Source organism: Lithobates pipiens, unplaced genomic scaffold, assembly GCF_037356315.1.
Source record: "Lithobates pipiens isolate NorthernLeopardFrog02 unplaced genomic scaffold, aLitPip1_a1.2 Scaffold_19, whole genome shotgun sequence".
NCBI lineage: Eukaryota > Metazoa > Chordata > Amphibia > Anura > Ranidae > Lithobates > Lithobates pipiens.
The window spans coordinates 284,922,730-284,945,068 of NW_027507764.1; the positions used below are offsets into that span (position 1 = coordinate 284,922,730).

Here is a 22,339-nt window from a genome sequence, read left to right on the forward strand (position 1 = left end):
TGATTGGTTTGGTGGCCGCAGTCAGCGACTTATAGCAGGGCTGTGATATTGCAGTGGACATTCTGACACGGACACTTTTTGGGAACCAGTGACACTAATACAGTGATTGGGGCTAAAAATATGCACGGTCAGTACTAATGACACTGGCTGGGAAGGAGTTGAACAGCTAGGGGGATCAAAGGGTTAAATGTGTGCCTAGTCAGTGTTTTTCTGTACACTGTGTGATGTTTTTACTGAGGGAAATTATGGATTTCAGTCCCTGCTGTGTAGGGAAAGGAAACTCATTGCTTCCCTACTGATAGGCAGAGCTCTTTTCTATGTGTCTTCCCGCCGATCAGTGGGAATCGACAGCACCACGTCCGCACGCCCCCTACCCAAGAGTGTCAGGTTACGTACAAGTGATGTGGCTGGTGCAGGGGTTTAATTCTACCATTGGTCTCCCTCTTACCTTTTAGCCTTGGCTACACGGCCCCAGAAGTCCCGCACAGACACTGAAACAGAACTGAAGATCAGACTTGTTAATTTTTGGCTTGTGTTTCATCTTAAGTACACAGGATGAGATGGATGTTATTATTTTCCACCAATAAGGGGTACATGTTTGGATGACATATTTTTTTAATAAGGGGAAGATCCCATATTCATTATCATTATCCAAATCATAAAATACACTTCTTATTAGAATACATTGAATTATACATGAGATGGAGAATAATTTGAACTAAACTTTTCCATCAGACAGCATTCTTTAACTGTCTCACTGCTTAGCTACTCTTGAATCTATAAATTCCTTTATTAGGTTCCACAATGACTGTAAATAGGACTCTACAGCCTAAAATATTCATCATTATATTAACCACTTAAGGACCGGGGCTATTTTTCAGACTCAGTGTTTACAAGTTACATTTTTTTTTTTTAATAAAAAATTACTTAGAACCCCAAAACATTATATATTTTTTTACAACACCCTAGAGCACGGGTAGGTAACCTCGGCCCTCCAGCTGTGGTGAAACTACAAATCCCATCATGCCTCTGGCTCTAGGCTCATGCTTGTCATTGCTAGGGTCTTTCAAGGTCTCATAGGACTTAAAGCAGCTGGAGGGCCAAGGTTGCCTACCCCTGCCCTAGAGAATAAAATGGCAGTCATTGCAATACTTTGTCACACCGTATTTGCACAGCGGTCTTACAAGCACACTTTTTGGGGGAAAAATTCACTTTTTTGAATTAAAAAAATAAGACAACAGTAAAGTTATCCCAATTTCTTTTTTTTTTTTATATAAATGAAAGATAATGTTAAGCCAACTAAATTCATACCCAACATGTCACGCCTCTCACTGTTTTCATATGCGGGCGCTACTCATGTATGCTTTCGTCAGGACGCTTTAAATTTTACATTTTTTTTACATTTATTTTACTTTATTTTTTATTTTGACACTATCCTTTTAAAAAATAAAATTTGGGTCACTTTTATTCCTATTAGGCTTCATGCACACGAGACGCAGATGCAAACTCTGCTGGACACATGTTTTTAAAAGCTGAAACCAGCGTTTAGAAACGCCCGTTTTGCCTCAATTTTTACCGTGTCACCTGCCACAAGTCGTGAATTGTCCACTTGCCGCGTCACTTGCCACATCACCTGCCAGGTCACTTGCCACATCACCTGCCAGGTCACTTGCCACATCACCTGCCAGGTCACTTGCCACGTCACCTGCCAGGTCACTTGCCACGTCACCTGCCACGTCACTTGCCACAAGTTGTGGATTGTCCACTTGCCACGCCATCTGCCACAAGTTGTGGATTGTCCACTTGCCACGTCACTTGCCACATCACCTGCCACGTCCCTTGCCACAAGTTGTGGATTGTCCACTTGCCACGTCACCTGCCATGTCACCTGCCACAAGTTGTGGATTGTCCACTTGCCACGTCACTTGCCACAAGTTGTGGATTGTCCACTTGCCACGTCACTTGGCACGTCACCTGCCACAAGTTGTGGATTGTCCACTTGCCACGTCACCTGCCACGTCACCTGCCACACGTTGTGGATTGTCCACTTGCCACATCACCTGCAACGTCACTTGCCCCAAGTTGTGGATTGTCCACTTGCAACGTCACTTGCCACCTGCCATGTCACTTGCCACAAGTTGTGGATTGTCCACTTGCCACGTCACTTGCCACCTGCCATGTCACTTGCCACAATTTGTGGATTGTCCACTTGCAAATGTTTAAAAAAATTTAATGGTTTTTCATCATTTGCAATAATTTTTGAGATTTTTAATGTAAAAAAAAAGTCACCTTTAAAAACGCTTAGAAAATTAAAACGCTGCTAAATGCGGTAGCGGCGTTTTGCCGCGTTTTGCGTCTGAAACGTGGAAACTTTTGCATCTGAACCACATTGCTTGTAATAGAAAAAAAGCATGACAGGACCTCTTATATATGAGCTCTGGGGTCAAAAAGACCACAGATCTCATATTTAAACTGAAATGCAATATAAAAAAAACAAAAAAAAACGAATGTCATAATAAACACATTTCTTCTTTAAAAGCATTGGGCAGAAATTCCGTTTGACGTCGCTTCCCCCAGTCAATGCTATGAAGCTGAGTGGGGGCCATCTTCCCCTCACTCGGCAGCCAGCCAAGCAGGAGAAAGGACCCGATCATCTCTGCCGCTACTGGCAGCTCCGGTAAGCAGCGGAGACCACCAGAACGTGGCGCGAGCCCCTCCCGCCCTCCAATAAAAGTGATCTTGCGGCGAATCCACTGCAGGGACCACTTTTATCTGAAAGAGGATCACCGCTAAAGATAATACTGGGGTTATGGCAGCTATCTGCTGCCATAACAATGATTTTTCTCTTCAAAGTGCCGATGTATAACAAGTGATTAAACAGATATTCAACCCTTCAGCTGGCAAGTGGTTAAACATGGTGTGCTAGTGATATCTTGGATTCTCTTCCACAACACTCCCGATGGATACATTTAAGAAGTCAATCATAAATCATCTTCTGAAAGCAGCCAAAAGCTTACTTTAGATACTGAAATACTGGAAAACACCAAACCAGATACAATTTTTAGTGGAAATCGTTTATGAGCACAACTCCACATCACAGTGTTTTTACACCACTAATTATGCCCAGTACACGATCACAAAAATGGACATATGATAATCTGATCGTTGGTGCACAGCTTTTGAGAGACGATCACGACAGTTCATGCAAAATTATCCGAAGGGACAAACAAAACATTTTCTTGAACAATACCGGAACAAACGTTCTTTATTTTTTATTTAATCAGTACATTATTTGTCCAAAAAAAATAAAAAAATCAGAAGACCAAGACCACAGACTCGCAAACGAAAGGCTACATTACAATACTTTTTTTTTTTTTTTTTTTTTTTTTTACTTGGTAGGGGCGGCACAGTCGTGTAGTGGTTAGCACTTTCGCCTAGCAGTAAAAAGGGTCGCTGGTTCAAATCCCAACCACGACACTACCTGCCTGGAGTTTGCATGTTCTCCCTGTGCCTGCGTGGGCTTCCTCCGGGCACTCCAGTTTCCTCCCACACTCCAAAGACATGCAGGTAAATTAATTGGCTTTGGTCCAAAATTGGCCCTAGTATATGAATGGGGACCTAGGATTGTGGGCTCCCTGAGGGTAGGGACTGATGTAAGTGTACAATGTACAGGGATAGGGACAATTGTAGACACTCATCCAGGTTGAACTAGATGGACTGGTGTCTTTATTCAACCTTACTAACTATGTAACTACGTAACACAATAGAACACACTACATCACTTCCAAAATTGTAATCTGTTGCTAGAGAATTTTCTCAACTTTAGTAGCGTCTTAATTTTCAAGATGAGACTTGCATGCAAAAAACAAACAAAAAACAGAAGATCATTCATCCGATATTCTCATTGTGTGTATGAGGCTTTAGGAAGGCTTTATATACTGTATATTCCCCTGTGTCAAAATATGGAATGGAGATATGTTCTAATTGTGTCCAGGCTGCAAAAAAAGTTATATTTACTATACTGCTCTAACATATTATTTTTATTTTTGCACTGTAGGTCTGTACTGCTGTGACAGAGCTGAGGATCATGCTTGTCAAACAGCTTGCAAAAGAATTCTAATGACTAAAAGAACTGAGATTGAGATTGTTGATAACTTAATTGCAGCTTGTAAAACCATGCCTCTGCCTCAGGATCCACTCTGGCAATGCTTTCTAGAAAGTTCAGTTCATCCTGGGGTCACAATTGCTCCTCCACCTTCTACTGGAGTCGATGGAGCTAAACTACATTGTTGTTCAAAAGCAAATTCATCGAAATGTAGGTAAGTGATAACTTGGAACCTATGCAGGCTCAATGTAAAAAATGGTATTACTAAATTGAATATATTATATAGGGCATTGATTAAGGCTTAGGATAGCCATTCATAGTATGTTTTCCACTAGGATTATGGCCACTTAGATTTAGGGTAATAATGCCATTGTCGAAATGTGGAGTTATCATCTTTAGGTTGCACAGTCATTAAGAGTTTTTTCACATGCTGTATTTTGATATTGTCATTGTTCTGACTCAACTACAAGGCCATAAGCTTTATCTCCAGTGACATATAGGGCTTATACAACCTGGTGATCTATTTATCCCTTGCATCAATTCAGACAGTTTAACTCGAATAAAATCATGTTGAGGAGATAGATGAAGCATTTTGAATGTTGCATTTAACATTGATGTTGTAAGCCACATGGAAAGATGTATACACCATGACAGGATACATAGTAATTATTTCAGAGAGAAGGAAGGGGAGGGGGGATCAGGGCCGTCATCAGGGGGGTACAGCCTATACAACTGTAAGGGGCCCCAGGGCCTGAGGGGCGCCATGTTGTGCACTATAGAAACAATCTCACAGCTTCTGCTGCTCTGTCATTGAGCTCAGACATCAAGCTCTGTATTGCCACCTCTGGCTACTATGTGCATGTGCACCCATCATGTGAGCTGCCTGCACTGTGTCAGCAACATTTCAGCTTTGTGAAAATGAGCTTGGACTAGGTAGGAAGATTTCCTTTACAAGTAGGGGCTATGAAGGAAAGGGAGGGGGCTGTCTGTGTACAGGAAGGGGCCAGAGGCTTGTGTGTTTACAGATTTGTCTGTGTGGGACTGACATATTTATACAGGTGGAGGGGCTGACATAACTACAGGTGTGAGGGGGGCTGACATGTGTACAGGTGTGAGGGGGCTGGCATATGTACAAGTGTGAGGGGGGCTGACATATCTACAAGTGTGAAGTGAGCTGACATATATACAGGTGTGAGGGGGGGGGGGGGCTGGCTTATATTCATGATTGACTTTGGGGGGGGGGGCTGAGTGCATTCAGGTGTACTGGCCGGTGTGTGGATTCGGTGGGATGGCCCATAGGCAAGCTCTGGGGAATGTTGGTGGTCAGGCTCGGGGGGGGCCCAGGCCTAAAGCTGTGTAAGGGGTCCAAAAATCTCTGATGGTTGCCCTGGAGGAAATATACAGAAGTACGGTGAGAGAAAGAGGTCAGCTTAGACAGATGGGAGACTTGCCATTTGTTGCCGCTGATGTCTTCCTCTTAACTTGTGACACTTGACACACCTGAAGAGCTGGGAGGAGACGCACCATTTCATACCGACAATCCATAAGCCAGATGACCTGATGGCACCCTCTGTAAACTGACGGCCTTGGTGTTGCACCTGTTCATAGTGATGATAACCCGGAAGAGTAGCAACATGATGTTGACCTGGAATGATAAGATTATATTCTTTGTTGCACAGGTCAGATTTTCCTATACGACCACCAACTCTCAGCAGCTGATTGGCTTCATCTACAGGGCTTAGATCGTAGAGTGAACTGTTTTTAGACAATTCTGTTCCATTTCTGATTCCCCCAAATTACTCCCGATATACCTCTTGTTACACACAATGGATAATTACATCTTCTGCTAGTACAGCTGCACAGAGTTTAACCACTTCAATACCATGCACTTTCGCCTTTTCCTGCCCAGGACAATTTTAAGCTTTCAGCGCTGTCGCTCTTTGAATGACAATTACGAGGTCATACAACACTACCCAAACTAAATTTTCATAATTTTCTTCCCAGAAATAAAGCTTTCTTTTGGTGGTATTTGATCCTCACTGGGGTCTTTATTTTATAAACAAACTAAAAAAACACAACATTTGTGAATTATTTTTTTTCTTTTCGGTTATTACATTTTGTTTTCTCCTGCACTGATGGGCATTGATAAGTTGGCACTGATGGGCACTGATATGTAGAATTGCTGGGCACTAATAGGTGGCACTGATATGCAGCACTGATAGGCGCCACTGATGGGCACTGACAGGCGGTTATGATGGGCACTGATAGGTGGTACTGATTGGCACTGACAGGTGGCACTGATGGGCAGATACTGATTAGTTACTGACAGGTGTTACTGATGGGCACTGAAATTGGCACTATCGTGGGCTCCGATTGGCACTGTGGTGGGTACTGATTGGCACTTTATTGGGCACTGGCAGGGGGTTATGATGGGGCACTGACTGGGCTGCAATTGGCAGCTTTACATGGGGCACATTATCAATGTGCTAATTATCAGCACAGATCCCCCCTCTGACAGGGCTAGCCGCCGATTGCCTCCGATCGGCTCTTCCTGTCAGTCTGAACCGAGGAACGATGTTTACCGGCACTTCCTGGTTCATGCTGTGATCAGCAGTGATTGGTCACAGCTGATCATGAGGTAAGAAGCCTTGGACACACTGACACGCTGCACTCGTGAACGGCGCAAAGCACGCCCCCGCGGGTGGCCGCCGGCATGTTATCCTGCTGGACCACTTCCCGGGTAGGAAGGGGTTAAAGAGGAACTGCAGTCTGCACACATAATTTGTAATAAAAACATCTTTGCCATTCTGAAACTTCCCTCCAACCACTTTGCATATTATTTTTTGTATACTGTGATTCTGTACTTGCCAAATATGCTGCAGAAATCTCCCTCCACTGAGTCTGGCTGCATCCATGTTAACTGTGGGCAGTTGAAGCTGCTTACTGTTCATTTCCTTAATTTGCACAGAGGCACACCTCAAGCTCTGCAGCTCTCATTGGCCCTCTTATCTTATGACTCCCCCCTCCCATTTTGGCAAACTCTCACAAGAGTGAGAGAGAGCTGTGCATGATGTCATAAGCCTAGGCTTTTTTACCAGACAAGTAACAGGAAGTGGACTGTATAAGGGATTTACTTGCAGAAAAAAAAAAAATGTTTCGATGTCTAAAGTTAAAACAAGGACAGAAGATGTAATAGATGGAAAGTTGAAAAATTACTGAAGGTCCACTTTAAGTCTTGGTATGGTATGTGCAAATTTGGGAGTGAGTTTTGCCTTGCCTAGAAAAAAAACTACAGTGTGATTCTCCATTTCAGAGGTCGTTCAATGGGCTACTGCAGCAATAGCTTTAACTGATGCATCAGAGAAAATATGAATTGTTTTCCCGCCAGCAGTTAAAATGGAAGCTGGAACATGGCAACGTGAGATTTAAAGTTTTTCTCCACCTTTCCCCCTAGTGGTGTTCCTCACTAGGCAAAGGAGTATCCCACTCCATGTTCTTAGTAGATAACGCTTAGCAGAATCTTACCTTGAATGGTAACTGGAGCAATGAAACCCAGTGGATCATAGATGCTGTTTACCACCAACAAGACTCCTCTCTTATGCCCTGTACACATCGGACTTTCCAACAACAAAACCGTGGAATTTTGTTCGAAGGTTGTTGGCTCCATCTTGCATACACACGGTCACACAAATGTTGGCCAACCATTACGAGCGTAGTGACGTACTAGATGTACTACGTGTTTTTTCAGCTGCTAATTCCGTGTTTGAATCGCACTTTTCTTTTTGCGTTTTTCATTTATCGCTTTTCAGTTCATTTCTGAACAGCCGTTCATCAACCAGACATGTTGCGGAATCGGAGGAGATAACGTGTTATTTATTATTGGCCTTGGAGTTATTTCTTTGACATTATATGTTGGGTTGAATAATAATGATTTGATTTGGTATATTTTCTATATTTTTGGATACAGGTCTAATTTTTCTTTTTTCTAATGCACAATAAAAAATGTGGAGAATAATACTTGGCTATGTGTTTTACTTCAAATGACAGTTTGGGAGTAGGCAGGTACATTTTATAAAATACAATCTAAAATTAACAAAGGCCGCCAACATAGTTGTATCTTTGATCTTAAAAACTACTGGATGGTGTTGTGGTAACGTGCCAAAAAATAAATAAAATAAAGCATAATAATAATATTCTTGATAACACAAAAAAAAAGCCTTTGAAACTTTGTTTACAATAACTCCATCAGTATCATCAGTAAAGCAGCTTCATTATTATCACATTAAAGAAGCAGAGAATTGTGCGCTGCATTTGGAGATTTCATAACTTTCCACGTCACAAATGTTAATTCTCCATTATGAATGCTAGTTTATAAGACCAACCACTTCTGCTTCTGAGCATGCGATGGACTTGTGTAAACACGATCGGAATGTTTACCAACAAAAGTTTTTTGGGTGGAAAATTTGAGAACCTGCTAGTCAACATTTGTTGGCGGAAAGACTGACAACAAATGTTTGATGGAGCATACACATGGTCGGTCTTTCCGCCAATAAGTTCACATCCAACATTTGTTGTCGGCAAATCCGATCATGTGTACACGGCATGATTGAAGGGTTTGTCAAGTTGACACTTGAAAGGTGAATGTCTCCTGTTTGATGTTCCACAACAAACTCAGACTTCACTGTACAGGAGGCACATCTGTACCTAAATCAAGCTTTCTTTCAACAAATTGGCAAAAATCAGATCCATATTCTTCTTCTCCAGCCTGAACTGTTTTTTCCATAGCCCATAATTTTCCACTGCAGGTGAAGAACTGTTACTGAAGACCTTTGTTTGATAATCTATCACTTCCGTGTTGATGTCATTGTCTTTGTGCCCTAGAAATTTCCTTACACCGTGAGTGCTTTTTATGATTGTGTCCATATTAACAATCTTTTCTGAACCTGCCTGAGCTCCACACATCAGGTTTAGCTCACCACCTGGTTATCCTGTACTGTATTCCTGTAGGTTGTATTGGTGTCTGTGTATTGGACTGGAATAACGATAGCTTACTCTTGCCTTTTTAAAATTCTGTCCAATTGATTAGCATCCATTATTTAGTGTTTTTCATTTTTTTTTTATATTTTTATGTTGTTTTTGCTTTTGTTTCTGAGTTACGTTTATTGTTTCCGGTTGGGTTGTGTCCCTGACGGGTGTTTTTGTGGATGCTGGGACCCTCTGCACTCCCTGGCCGGCCAGCTATAGTACTGTTGTTGTTTTCTTGAGAGAATGGCTGCTAATTCAGAAGTGGATGCCTGCCTATCCCAGCGCAGATGCCAATTACGGCACTGCACATGGGCTATTTAAGGATACTCACCAGACGTCCGCGCATGCTCTTAAACTCGGATCACGAGTGAAACGCGGCAAGTGACGCCATCACGTTCCCTGTAGTGTGGGCTCAGATCCGCCCAGCATCTGACGAACTCCCGTCTGCAATTCCCTGGAGATCCGAACTAATCACTGGAGTGCAAGGGCTGTACGTGTGCCCACAAACAACTAGTGAGATATCTATAAACACTGCCTATATGTGCTTTCCCAACGGGGCATATACTGTAGAATGTAACTTGACCATTTTCTATGGACGTTTTATATTTAGTTCACATGCTGCCATCTAGTGACTTTTTGTGGTAATGCACTTGTTACCCTTATGTTATGACACACTTCCATTGTATGTAATGCTCCACCCTTCTTCCTGTGATTGTACTTCCTGTGTCATGGATTCAGCTAACAAGCCACATGTAGCAGGACACATGTATTCTGCATAATAAGCTACAGACAATATCTTTTGACTGCATAAATACTACAACCTAATAATCTGTTTGTATCCTGTCACCTGCTGTAACCTGATGTTCAGAGAGACAGTACCATTTCTTGCAAAAACAATAACATTGTCTAGACAAGACTCTGAGCACCCTTTTGTGGCTGAACCAACACAGATTCATCATGCCTCTGAACCCACAGATGTACAGGGAGCAGATTCTGCAGATATTGCCGAACAGAGTGTAAGACCCAAACGTACAATAAAACTTACACAGAAACTGAGAGAAAACTATGAAACCACTAGAGATGAGTTCTCCAGCAATCTGTCAGTTGACATGCAGTGTGAAGTTCTGTCCCAGAAGTCTAAGCCCTTGTACACACGGTCGGAGAATCTGTCGGAATGAGTCTTATCGGACCATGTCGTTGGATAATCCGACTGTGTGTGGTATGCATCGGACTGATTCCGTCCGAATCTCCGTCCGACCCAATTTTCCGACATGTTGGAAATATTTCCCGACCAACTGGGCTGGACGGACCTAATCCAATCATGTGTAGAGCATTTTCATCGGACAAAGTGCCACGCATGCTCAGATCAAGCTTCCTACATCAAAGCTATTGGCTACTAGCCTGAATGTAGTCCCATCGTAATGAAATTACGTCATCACGTTCTGAAAGATCAGATTTTTCGCCAACTTTGCCCGACCGTGTGTATGCAACAGTTTCGGACACAATCCGTCAGACTAAATCCGACGGGCAAAATCCGACGGATTTGGTTGGCAAAATCTCTGACCGTGTGTACGTGGGCTAAGACTCTATAGATTGCTTATCAGCCACGTATGAATGCTACACAGCTTTCTCACAAGACTGTAATATATGGGATTCTTCAGCAGAACTTACCAGGGCTGATGCACTAAACCAACAAAGGGATCTCTTAGTGCAAAATGCCCAGTATAAGGCAGGACTCCGCATTGCCCAATTGCAGGAGACCAGATCTCACTGATCCACATCAACCAGGCACACTGCACATTCTTCTAGATCCTCTCGCTCCAGAAGTTCAACATTAAGCGATAAGATAATAGAGGCCCGTGCCTTTCGGAATCAAAAAAGTGCACAGCTCCTTTACCGGACAGGAAGCAGAAATAATCACTTTTAAAATGTTCAGCTCTTTCAGATGATGGGACATCTTCAACCTTTTTCCTACTATTTATACTTTTTAAAATATTAAGCTTTTTAACACTTTTTTTTTTAACATTGAAGTTAATGAAAGCATGATTCAAATCCTTAAAATCTTCTTTCTTGAAAATACATCACGGGACACAGGAGCTTCATTACATAGTGGGTTATATAGGCACCTCTGGTGATTGGACACTGGTTAACCCTCAATTAAGGAGAATTCCTCCCCTATATAACCCCTCCCATATGGGAGGTACCTCAGTTTTTTCGCCAGTGTCTATGGTGGTTGGTCACGTAAAACGTGCTATGAAGAAAGCTCTGTGCAGGTCCCTGCGGGGGCCTAAGGGCTACAACAAACCAGATCCATATCTCGGGCCGATATTTTGACTCCCAAGATTATATGGTACCTGGGCCTCGTCATCCAAATTGCCTGTAAGTCCTCTCCTATTGGAAGACTGGGCTCTGGGAAAACCAGACTTGGTGTACTATTTACATAGTGGCACGAAAGTTTCTGGCAGAGTCTTTTACAAGGTCCAGGAAGGAAGTTCCTCTGAGAAGGAACCCCAAAAAATCCTGAAGGTTGGCACAACTCTGACCGCCGTGATGGGTGAAGGCTAGAATCTGTCTCTTTTCAGCAATTCCTGCGGCGAGGACAAGTAAGGGAAGTTAATCCTATATAAATGTATATTATGGATTTCTTCATTGAGGAGTTGCATGTCTTACCTGGTTTCCACCACTAGAGGGAGTAAGAGCAGCCTGATGCATACTTGCATGCCTTTCAGATACACACACTCAGTGAAGCCTGGTTCCTCCAGATGACTCACGTTTCCACTGCACTCTCTGCCACAATAAAGGTAATACAGGGGTCCCATGTAGTCTGGGGGTCCTGCGCAGCTCCGATGGTGGTCCCCTTACCCCCTGGACGTCCGGTGGTCCTCGTGCACGCGCGCTAAGCACGCTCCCATGCTAATGGAGGAGGGGGGAGTGTGGTTGCGAGCCGTGCACGTCGGTGTGCACATTGCTGTACTGCGCAGGCGCCAGGCGGCAATTTTAAAAAGCCCAGAGCGCCAGGGGGCTGTAAGTGGAGACATAGGAGCTGTGGGCAGTAAGCAGCCTAAGGGATTGGATCCAGGCAAACCTAAGACACCTACTCAGCATCAGGTTGTGCAGTTTAAGCATATATATATTGATTGTGAGACTTTGAGCACAACAGTGATTGCACTTTGTACTAGTACCTCTGCTTTGTAGCTTAGGACTATGTCTCCTCGTAAGAGGGTCTCAGGGGGAGGTAACAAAGGCACTGGTAAATCACCGCCTAGGTCTAGGGGTTTTAAAAATGCCTGTAGGTTACCACCCCCCCCCCTGCAATACTGGAGCCAGCCTCACAGGATGAGACAGTGCCCCTGTCAGGTTTTGCAGCCTCTCCTAATATTTCAGCCCCGGTATATATCACTGAGGACTCCCTTAGGGCTACATTGGAGGGTTTTGAAGGGAGAATCATGAATTTTATTTCAGCTTCCCTAAAAGATAGCAGGAAAAGGGGTAGATCCCCCCCCCCCTCTGCTGAGATTCCTGTTTCAGATGACACCTCTGACAATGAGGAGAGATCCCTATCTTGGGACAGGGATCATGAGCAGTCAAATGAATCGGAGGAAGAGGAGAGAGTCCCCTCCTCCCAGGCGCTCAGAAAACAGGTGCAATATAATACAGAATTGGTGCGTACCACATTCAGAATGCCTGCTGCTGAGGTCGCTATGTCCTCTGTTTCTTCCCTGGGAGTAAGGAAAATCCCACAGACTGCCTTTTCCTATCCAATTCATCCCTTAATGGATAAATTGTTGTATGAGGATTGGGGACATCCCGATAAACTGTTTGCTCCTCCTAAAAGGTTTTCTATGCTTTATCCTCTGGAGGAAAGTTTCGCCAAGAAATGGGGGGTCCCATCTGTCGATGCGGCTGTTTCTTGCGTGAATAGAAACCTGACCTATCCTTTGGATAATGCTCAGGTATTTAAGGATGCAACTGATAAGAAGCTGGAAACCTTATTGAAAGCCTCCCTTTCCATGACTGGCGCAGTAGTGCAACCTACAATCGCAGCCGTGGGGTTGTGTCAGTTCCCCAAGGAACAAGTTATGCAGATGCTTGGCCTCCTTCCCAGTGAGGAAGTGGATGAACTATGCAGAAATACCTCAAATTCTGTGTTTTATGATTGATGCAATTTTGGATTCTGTCCAACAAACATCTCATTTGTCTCTCCTTTTGGTACACATGCGAAGGGCCCTATGGCTAAAAAATTGGGCAGCTGAGCTATCATGCAAGAAGCATTTGATTGGGTTCTCATTTAAGGGGGAACGTTTATTTGAAGAAGAATTAGACAAATTTGTCCAAAGAATTTCAGGGGGTAAATCTACTCTCCTTCCAATCAAAAGGAGCAAACGTCCATCATTTAGGCGTTCTCTTTCTCCCGGAGCATCAAGCTCTAAGCAGTGGCGACGGCCTTCCCAACCTCCCTCTACAGGAAAGGCTCAAGGCTGGGCCCAGGGGCAGAAAAAGACTTGAGGGCGAAAGCCTGCCAAGCAGAGCCCAAAAGCTTCCTTGTGAAGGGGCGCCCCTGCTCGGCCGAGTGGGGGGAAGGCTCCTGCAGTTTGCAGAAGCCTGGCGGGAAGAGATCCGGGACAAGTGGGTAGTCTCCTCGGTATCTCTGGGCTACAAGCTAGAGTTTCAGGAGATTCCACCTTCTCGCTTTCTAAGGTCAAGGATCCCCAGGGATCCAGTAAAGCAAAGACCGCTATTCCTGGCCTTAGATCACTTACTATCCCAGGGGGTGATAGTGGAAGTGGACCCAAAAGAACAGGGTACAGGCTTTTACTCAAATCTCTTCACCGTTCCAAAGCCAAATGGAGGTGTCAGACCTATCCTGGATCTGAAGGATCTGAACCGGTTTTTACGCATCCTGTCCTTCTGAATGCAGTCAATACGCGCTGTGGTCTCCTCCCTGCAAGGGGGAGAGTTTATGGCATCAATAGATATCAAGGATGCATATCTTCATGTGCCAATATTTTCCGCACACCAAAAGTATCTAAGGTTCGCGGTAGAGCAGCGCCATTTTCAATTTGTGGCTTTGCCGTTAGGGCTCGCTACGGCTCCTCAAGTCTTCACAAAGATTCTAGACCCTCTCTTGGCAAACCTAAGAGCTCGGGGTATAGCCGTCATGGCTTATCTAGACGATTTGCTTCTCATAGAGAAAACAGTAGCGCTCCTGAACCCCAGTGTTACCAGAACACTAGACCACCTGGAACGCCTAGGTTGGATTATAAACCTAGAAAAACCGTCCCTACAGCCTGCTACCAGGTTGGAGTACCTGGGTATGATCATCGACACCGCTCAAGGCGGGGTGTTTCTACCAAGGCCAAAGGCCTTGGCCATTGGGGGTCTGGTGCACCTAATTCTGGGCAGAAGATCTTCCCCCATTCAGTTGTGCATGAGACTGTTAGGGAAAATAGTCGCCTCCTTTGAGGCCGTTCCATTCTCCCAGTTCCACTCAAGGCCTCTGCAAAGATGCATCCTTGCGGCGTGGAATAGGAAGCCCCAGGCCTTGGATCTTCCTATGTGTCTGTCCACAGGGACATGCAAGAGTCTCGTTTGGTGGTTACAAACCGAGAATTTGCTGAAAGGCAAAACTTTTCTTCCTCTTCCATGGAAGATTATTACGACAGATGCCAGGCTGACAGGCTGGGGTGCAGTGTTGGAGGAGACGTGCTCGCAGGGGAAATGGTCTGCAATCGAGAAGCTATTGCCCATAAATGTCTTGGAGATCCGGGCAGTTTATATGGCTCTCATAAAGTGGTCTTACAGACTATGGGGTCTGTCTGTTCGGGTTCAGTCCGACAATGCCACAGCAGTGGCCTATATCAATCACCAGGATGGTACCAGGAGTCTGGTTGCACAAAAACAGGTGAATCGCATACTTGCCTGGGCAGAGCCTGCAGTCTTCATTCCAGGAGTGGAAAATTGGCAGGCGGATTTTCTGAGCCGCCAGCAGTTGTGCCCAGGAGAATGGGCACTGCACCCCGACGTGTTTCAGAACATATGTTGCAGGTGGGGTACTCCAGACGTAGATCTGTTTGCGTCCAGGTTCAACAGAAACCTGGACAAATTTGTGTCAAGGACAAGAGATGTTCTTGCTCAGGGGTCGGATGCTCTGACAGTTCCCTGGGATCAGTACAATCTAATTTATGCCTTCCCCCGTGCCCGCTTCTGTCACGGTTCCTGGGAAGAACCAAGAGGGAAACAGTCGGTGCTTTTGGTAGCCCCGGCTTGGCCCAGGGGACCTTGGTACGCAGAGATCATGAAGTTGGCAGTAGGCAGGCCTTGATCCTTCCTCTCCGGCCAGATCTGCTCTCACAGGGTCCAATTTACCATCCTGCAACAAATCAAATAAATGGTGTTGCGCTCCCTTAAACTAAATAATATTAATCCAAAAAATGCTAACCAATAAAAACATAAATTATCTGTGCATAAATTCTGATTCCCGTGATAAATCGTGATCAAAGTGACTAGTGCAACAAAGCATTCCAAACGAATATATATATATATATATATATATATATATATATATATATGTAAAGAAATAGAAACCACATATATAAAATCGCATAGACCAAAGTAAGAATCGCATAAAATCACACAGTGATAGTGATGAATACCAATAAATAGATTTTCTTACTCGGTGTAAATAGAAACACATAAAATCGCATAAATAGAAAAGAAATCGCATATACCCATAAAGTGATAAATGCAAATAAATAAAGTATAAAATCACACAGTGATAGTGATGAATACCAATAAATAGATTCTCTTACTCGGTGTAAATAGAAACACATAAAATCGCTTAAATAGAAAATAAATCACATATACCCATAAAGTGATAAATACAAATAAATAAAGTATCACACAAAGTGTGTATAAAGCAAAATTAAATAGTGAAACATTCAGTGCAGACAAATGTAGAAATCTCTCAAACTGCAAACAAAAATAAAAAAGTGGCAAAAAAAAAATCTGTTAAGTGCTTCTCGTAGTAGCAGGTGCAATACAACGTAAACTGTGCACACTCTGGTGTCTCTTCAGTGTCCCGCAGTTAACATATAGGGTGGCCCCTTACCTTACTGCTGTAAGGCAAACAGCATAGAGAGACCAAGGTCTCAGATGGTGACAGCGGTGTACCCTTAGTTCCAAGCTAGGAGGACTTCTCCCCACATTAAGGCAGGATCTCACAGAGAAGGAAACAGGAGGGCTCCAAATGGTGAAGTATGTATACACTTTTATTACAAAACTCAAACAAATGGAAAGGTACTCACAAACAAATCAGTTTAAAAACGCCAGATAGCAGTTTAAAATGTTCCTTTTCGTCTCTCAGACGTGGCTTCCTGTATCCACAAGCACTTCCTTCCCACGCGTATCGTCATGTGACTTCATCAGGGATCCCGATACGATACGCGTGGGAAGGAAGTGCTTGTGGATACAGGAAGCCACGTCTGAGAGACGAAAAGGAACATTTTAAACTGCTATCTGGCGTTTTTAAACTGATTTGTTTGTGAGTACCTTTCCATTTGTTTGAGTTTTGTAATAAAAGTGTATACATACTTCACCATTTGGAGCCCTCCTGTTTCCTTCTCTGTGAGATCCTGCCTTAATGTGGGGAGAAGTCCTCCTAGCTTGGAACTAAGGGTACACCGCTGTCACCATCTGAGACCTTGGTCTCTCTATGCTGTTTGCCTTACAGCAGTAAGGTAAGGGGCCACCCTATATGTTAACTGCGAGACACTGAAGAGACACCAGAGTGTGCGCAGTTTACGTTGTATTGCACCTGCTACTACGAGAAGCACTTTACGGATTTTTTTTTTTGCCACTTTTTTATTTTTGTTTGCAGTTTGAGAGACTTCTACATTTGTCTGCACTGAATGTTTCACTATTTAATTTTGCTTTATACACACTTTGTGTGATACTTTATTTATTTGCATTTATCACTTTATGGGTATATGCGATTTCTTTTCTATTTATGCGATTTTATGTGTTTCTATTTACACCGAGTAAGAAAATCTATTTATTGGTATTCATCACTATCACTGTGTGATTTTATACTTTATTTATTTGCATTTATCACTTTATGGGTATATGCGATTTCTTTTCTATTTATGCGATTTTATGTGTTTCTATTTACACCGAGTAAGAAAATCTATTTATTGGTATTCATCACTATCACTGTGTGATTTTATGCGATTCTTACTTTGGTCTATGCGATTTTATATATGTGGTTTCTATTTCTTTACATATATATTCGTTTGGAATGCTTTGTTGCACTAGTCACTTTGATCACTGATCACGATTTATCACGGGAATCAGAATTTATGCACAGATAATTTGTTTTTATTGGTTAGCATTTTTTGGATTAATTTAGTTTAAGGGAGCGCAACACCATTTATTTGATTTGTTGCTATATGTTTCAGTGGTAGGGCTTATACCTCTGTCGGTGTTTGGCTGCAACCCTAATTGAGGCTTAATAGATTTTTCATAGCACAGGGATACTTTTGTCTATCAATTTACCAACCTGCTTTACACAGTCTGAATTTGACGGTTTGGCTGCTGAGACTCCCTTTCTGAGGGATCATGGGCTTTAGGGCCAGTCCTTTCTACTCTGGTCAATGCCAGAAAGCCGGCCTCCAGGCTTATTTACTACAAAATCTGGAGGGCATTTGTTTCCTGGTGTGAACTCAGGGAATGGCATCCTAGAAAGTATGTCATTAGCAGGATCTTGGCCTTTCTCCAGTCAGGCCTAGAAATGAATTTGGCCATAAGCACTATCAAGGTGCAGATTTCGGCCCTGTCAGTGTTTTTTCAGAAGCCACTTGCATCACATTCCCTGGTGCAGGCTTTCATCCAGGGGGCCATGTGGATAAGACCGCCAGTCAAACCTCCGGTATGCCCATGGGATCTGAATTTGGTTCTCTCAGCTTTGCAGGGGCAACCATTTGAACCTTTGCATCTGGCTTAATTAGTTCTTTGACTAAAAAATTGGTTTTCTTGGTAGCTATTTCCATGGCTAGGAGAGTGTCAGAGCTAGCAGCTCTCTCCAGCAAGGAACCGTATCGAATTATTCATAAGGACCGGGTGGTAATGCGTCCCAACAGGTCCTTTCTGCCTAAGGTGGTTTCGGGATTCCATTTGAATCAAGATGTAATCCTACCATCCTTTTTTCCAGATCCACAGTCCGCAGAAGAAGAATCTTTGCACACTTTAGATGTGGTAAGGGCAATCAGTACCTATCTTCAGGCAACTGCTCAGATAAGAAAGACTGATTGCTTATTTATTTTGCCGGAAGGCCCTATGAAGGGCCAAGCGGCATCAAAATCCACTCTCTCAAGGTGGATTAGACAGGTTTTTTCTCAGGCCTATGGTGTAAAGGGGAAGATTCCTCCTTTTCAAGTGAAAGCGCACTCAACCAGGGCTGTAAGTGCTTCTTGGGCAGTGCATCACCAGGCCTCCCTGGCTCAGATCTGTAAAGCTGCAACTTGGTCATCAGTCCACATATTCACTAGATTCTATCAGGTGGATGTCAGAGGGCAAGATGATATCGCCTTTGGGCGCAGTGTACTGCAGGCTGCGGTTTAGATCCTCCGGTCCATGGCTGTCTATATTTCTGATCTGTGTCTCCCTCCCCTCAAACTGAGCATTGCTTTGGGACATCCCACTATGTAATGAAGCTCCTGTGTCCCGTGATGTATGATCAAGAAAATTGGATTTTTATATACAGCTTACCTGTAAAATCCTTTTCTTGAGAAGTACATCACAGGACACAGGGCTCCTGCCCCTCTTGGGTTTTTACGTGGTTTCTTATTGCTTTGCTACAAAACTGAGGTGCCTCCCATATGGGAGGAGTTATATAGGGGAGGAATTCTCCTTAATTGAGGGTTAACCAGTGTCCAATCACCAGAGGTGCCTATATAACCCACTATGTAATGAAGCTCCTGTGTCCCGTGATGTACTTCTCAAGAAAAGGATTTTTACAGGTAAACTGTATATAAAAATCCTATTTTTGCTCCCAAAAAAATGGAACGCTTTCACGTAAAGTCCATATTTAATGTGAGCAATACTGTTTTTACATGAGGCTGGTGGGGCTCCAAGGTGGCTGAAAATATGAGGTTGTCATCCAGATAGATGTTGACAAAGTTGTCAAGATATTCCTGGAAAATGTTATTTACGAAGTACTGGAGCGTTACAGAGCCCCAAATGCATCACCAGATACTCAAAGTGTGCGAACCTCTGAATTCTGCTTCCATTTGTCGTCCTCACGAATGCGAACAAGGTTGTAGGCACCCCGGAGGTCAAGTTTGGTGAAAACTTGGGCTGTACGAAATCTCTGAAAGCGTTTAGGGACAAGTGAAAGTGGGTAGTGGTTTTTCAGGTCCCTGTAGTCCACACATGGTCTTAAAGTCTTATCTTTTCTCTTGTGTTCACCGAACGACACAGCTCCTCTCTGTAACTAAATGGGTTGTATAGCCTGCCATTAGGAGAAACTAGGCAAAATTGTTACACAATACACAGAACTTTAATCCCGCCCCTGGGGGGTGGACCCTGTGCTATCAACCCTTCTCACTGCTCCCAGCAGCTTCAACTTCAGTTTTTATTTTGCCTAGCAAGGAGAATGACATAGGAAACCCTGCGGGCCTCTCGGTCCATGTTTTTTGCTGCAGGTTTACTTCTTTTTGCGCAAGATGAAAGATTCTGAGATCTATCAACTGCCGGCTGGGTGACAAGCTGGTTAATGATATCCTTGTAGTCTCCCCAGTCCGGCCATCGAGCGTGAGCAGGCCGCAGCTAAGGCTCGGCAGGCCACGACATGCCTCAGCTCCAGAGGTGGTCGTGAGTTTCAATGCCCAGGGTATACATATGACCGGGCTACTGCTGTCTGGATCACAGTATACCGTACCAACAGCTACCCTGTAACTGCGCAGGAGTAGGTCTGTGATGGAATGTCTCCCAGCTCTTCAGGACTGGTAAGTACAGCTCTCTCTGCCTCGGTGGGGTGAGCAGATGGGAATTCCCTGGGGGGTCGATTTGGGGGCCATCTCACCTCCCTATCTTCTCTCTCAAGTCCCTATCACCCCTCTTCCCCCCCTCTGAGGGGGGTGGCTGCATGCGCTGCGGGCGGTGTGTGTGTGTGGGTTCGCTGTTTTCTCACCTGTGGGGACTCTGTGCGGCTGACGTTGGTCCTTGTCCAGGTCTGGGGGGTCCCAAAAGGTGTTTGTGAAGGTTGTTCTGGCTGTTAGCAGGCAAGACATTTTAATTTTTTGTTCTGTCACCGAATGGCGCCGTCCAGCAGCCATCTTGGATGGGGGAAAGCTGATATTCCCCTGGTGAGCTTCAGCAGCCATTTTCTTTAGGATTTCCTATTACTTGCATTGGCAGCCATTTTCTTGAAGCCTGAGCGCTTTTTTCATCGCTGTTCTCTTGTGGCAGCATTACATGTGCTCTCACTTGCTGTTTCCTGTGTCCACTGTGTGTTCAGGACGCTGGATGGCTCTTTGCTAAACGCTGAACTTAGCTTTGCAGATCGTTCCCCGCTGTTTATAGCTGCTGCTGATGACACAGTTTTCTCCTCTCTGCAACTGGGAACCTCCTAGGGACTACAGGCACTGCTGTGGCTTTCACAGAACACCCCAGGGGGTGAGTCTAGCACAAAGTACCCCCCACTTCCCCCACGCAGCGGCAGCAGGAAGGTGGGACCTTCACTGTCCTAAGTCCCCTTGCAGGTGGCAGACAGGCTAGGGTCAGCATGGCTTCAGAAACTGGTGTTTCTTCCCCCGAAATCCAGGCTATAGCAACCGGGGCACCTCCGGTTAGCGTGGTGCGCATGGACACCCTGACGGCGGTCCTTGACTCCTATGTTGCTAAGATAGAGGCGGCACGTAGCAGGAAAGGTGCACGTAAGAGGCCCCTGCCCCCCGTCCTCTAGGGAGAGCTCTGATACAGACTCAGGCCCTGCTGCGGCTGGAGACCCCTGCTCTGACCTATCAGACATGGCTGACCAGGACCGTTCGGACTCCTGCATTCAAGGATCCCACGGACAGGAAGGCCGAGGCAGTGGCTCGTTCCTTATTTACGGTTGTGGGGTCAGCAGTGCGACCTGTACTGGCATCCGCACTGGTGTCGCAGACACTGACTGAGTGGGCAAAACTTTTGCACTGCAAATTGGGAGAGCAGAACGCCTCCCCGGTCTGCGTAGAGCTAGCAGACCAACTAGTGCATGGCCTGAAGTACGTTTGTGACATGGCCCTGGATACTCTCCCCCTGTTATCCAAGGCTTCAGTGTCAGCTGTGGTGCTGAGGCGCCTGATTTGGCTGAAATGCTGGTCTGCTGACCAGGCATCCAAAAAAGCCCTGACGGATCTTCCCTTCCTTGGCAACCGGCTCTTTGGAGCCTTGTTGGATGACATTATTAACCACTACAATACAGGGCACTTTCACCCCCTTCCTTCCCAGCCCAATTTTCAGCTTTCAGCGCTCTAGCGCTTTCAGTGACAATTGCGCGGTCATGCTACACTGTACCCAAATGAAATTGTTATCATTTTGTTTGCACAAATGGAGCTTTATTTTGGTGTTATTTATTCACGACTCTGTTTTTTTTTTTTTTTTTTGCGATATAAGCGCAAAAATAGCGGAAATTTGGAAAAAAAACAATATTTTCTTTTTTCTATTTGAAAAGAAATCCAATAAAATCAAATTTTGTCATAAATTTAAGCCAAAATGTATTCTGCTACATGTTTTTGGTAAAAAAAAATTCCGTTAAGTGTATAATAATTGGTTTGTGTGATCACGGACATATGTACGCAAATGATCATGTACATATGTGTGCAGGTGATCACGTACATATGTGTGCAGATAATCATTGGGACATGTGATTTTAGTGGGATATATGTGGGGGACATGTTTTTATTATTAGGGACATGTGTTTTTATTATTTGGGGACATGTATGTTTTGGGGACATGTGTGTTTTGGGGACATATGTGGGGACTGTGTTTGTACTGTGTGGTGTGTTGTGTGTTTACACTACACTGATGATCAGTGAGTAAAAAGCTGTAAAAAGCAGCCCATACTCACTGATCATCAGCCGGCTGCAGCGTTCTGCTCTCCTCTCCTCAGCGGTGACTTCCGTGTGAGGAGAGGAGAGCCGATTGCCTAGCAACCGGCTGTTTGTTTACATC

The 22,339-nt window shown here is 44.3% G+C and overlaps 1 protein-coding gene across 8 annotated transcripts in view; it reads left to right on the top strand.

Moving 5' to 3' along the window:
- The window catches only part of RECK (reversion inducing cysteine rich protein with kazal motifs), a 909,451-nt gene that overhangs the window by 434,063 nt on the left and 453,049 nt on the right, over positions 1–22,339 (top strand). For all 8 annotated transcript variants that reach the window (XM_077491985.1, XM_077491988.1, XM_077491986.1 and 5 more), the window contains exon 9: positions 4,058–4,319. In XM_077491985.1, coding sequence (XP_077348111.1) covers positions 4,058–4,319 — 262 coding nt within the window. The remainder of the gene's footprint in view (positions 1–4,057; positions 4,320–22,339) is intronic.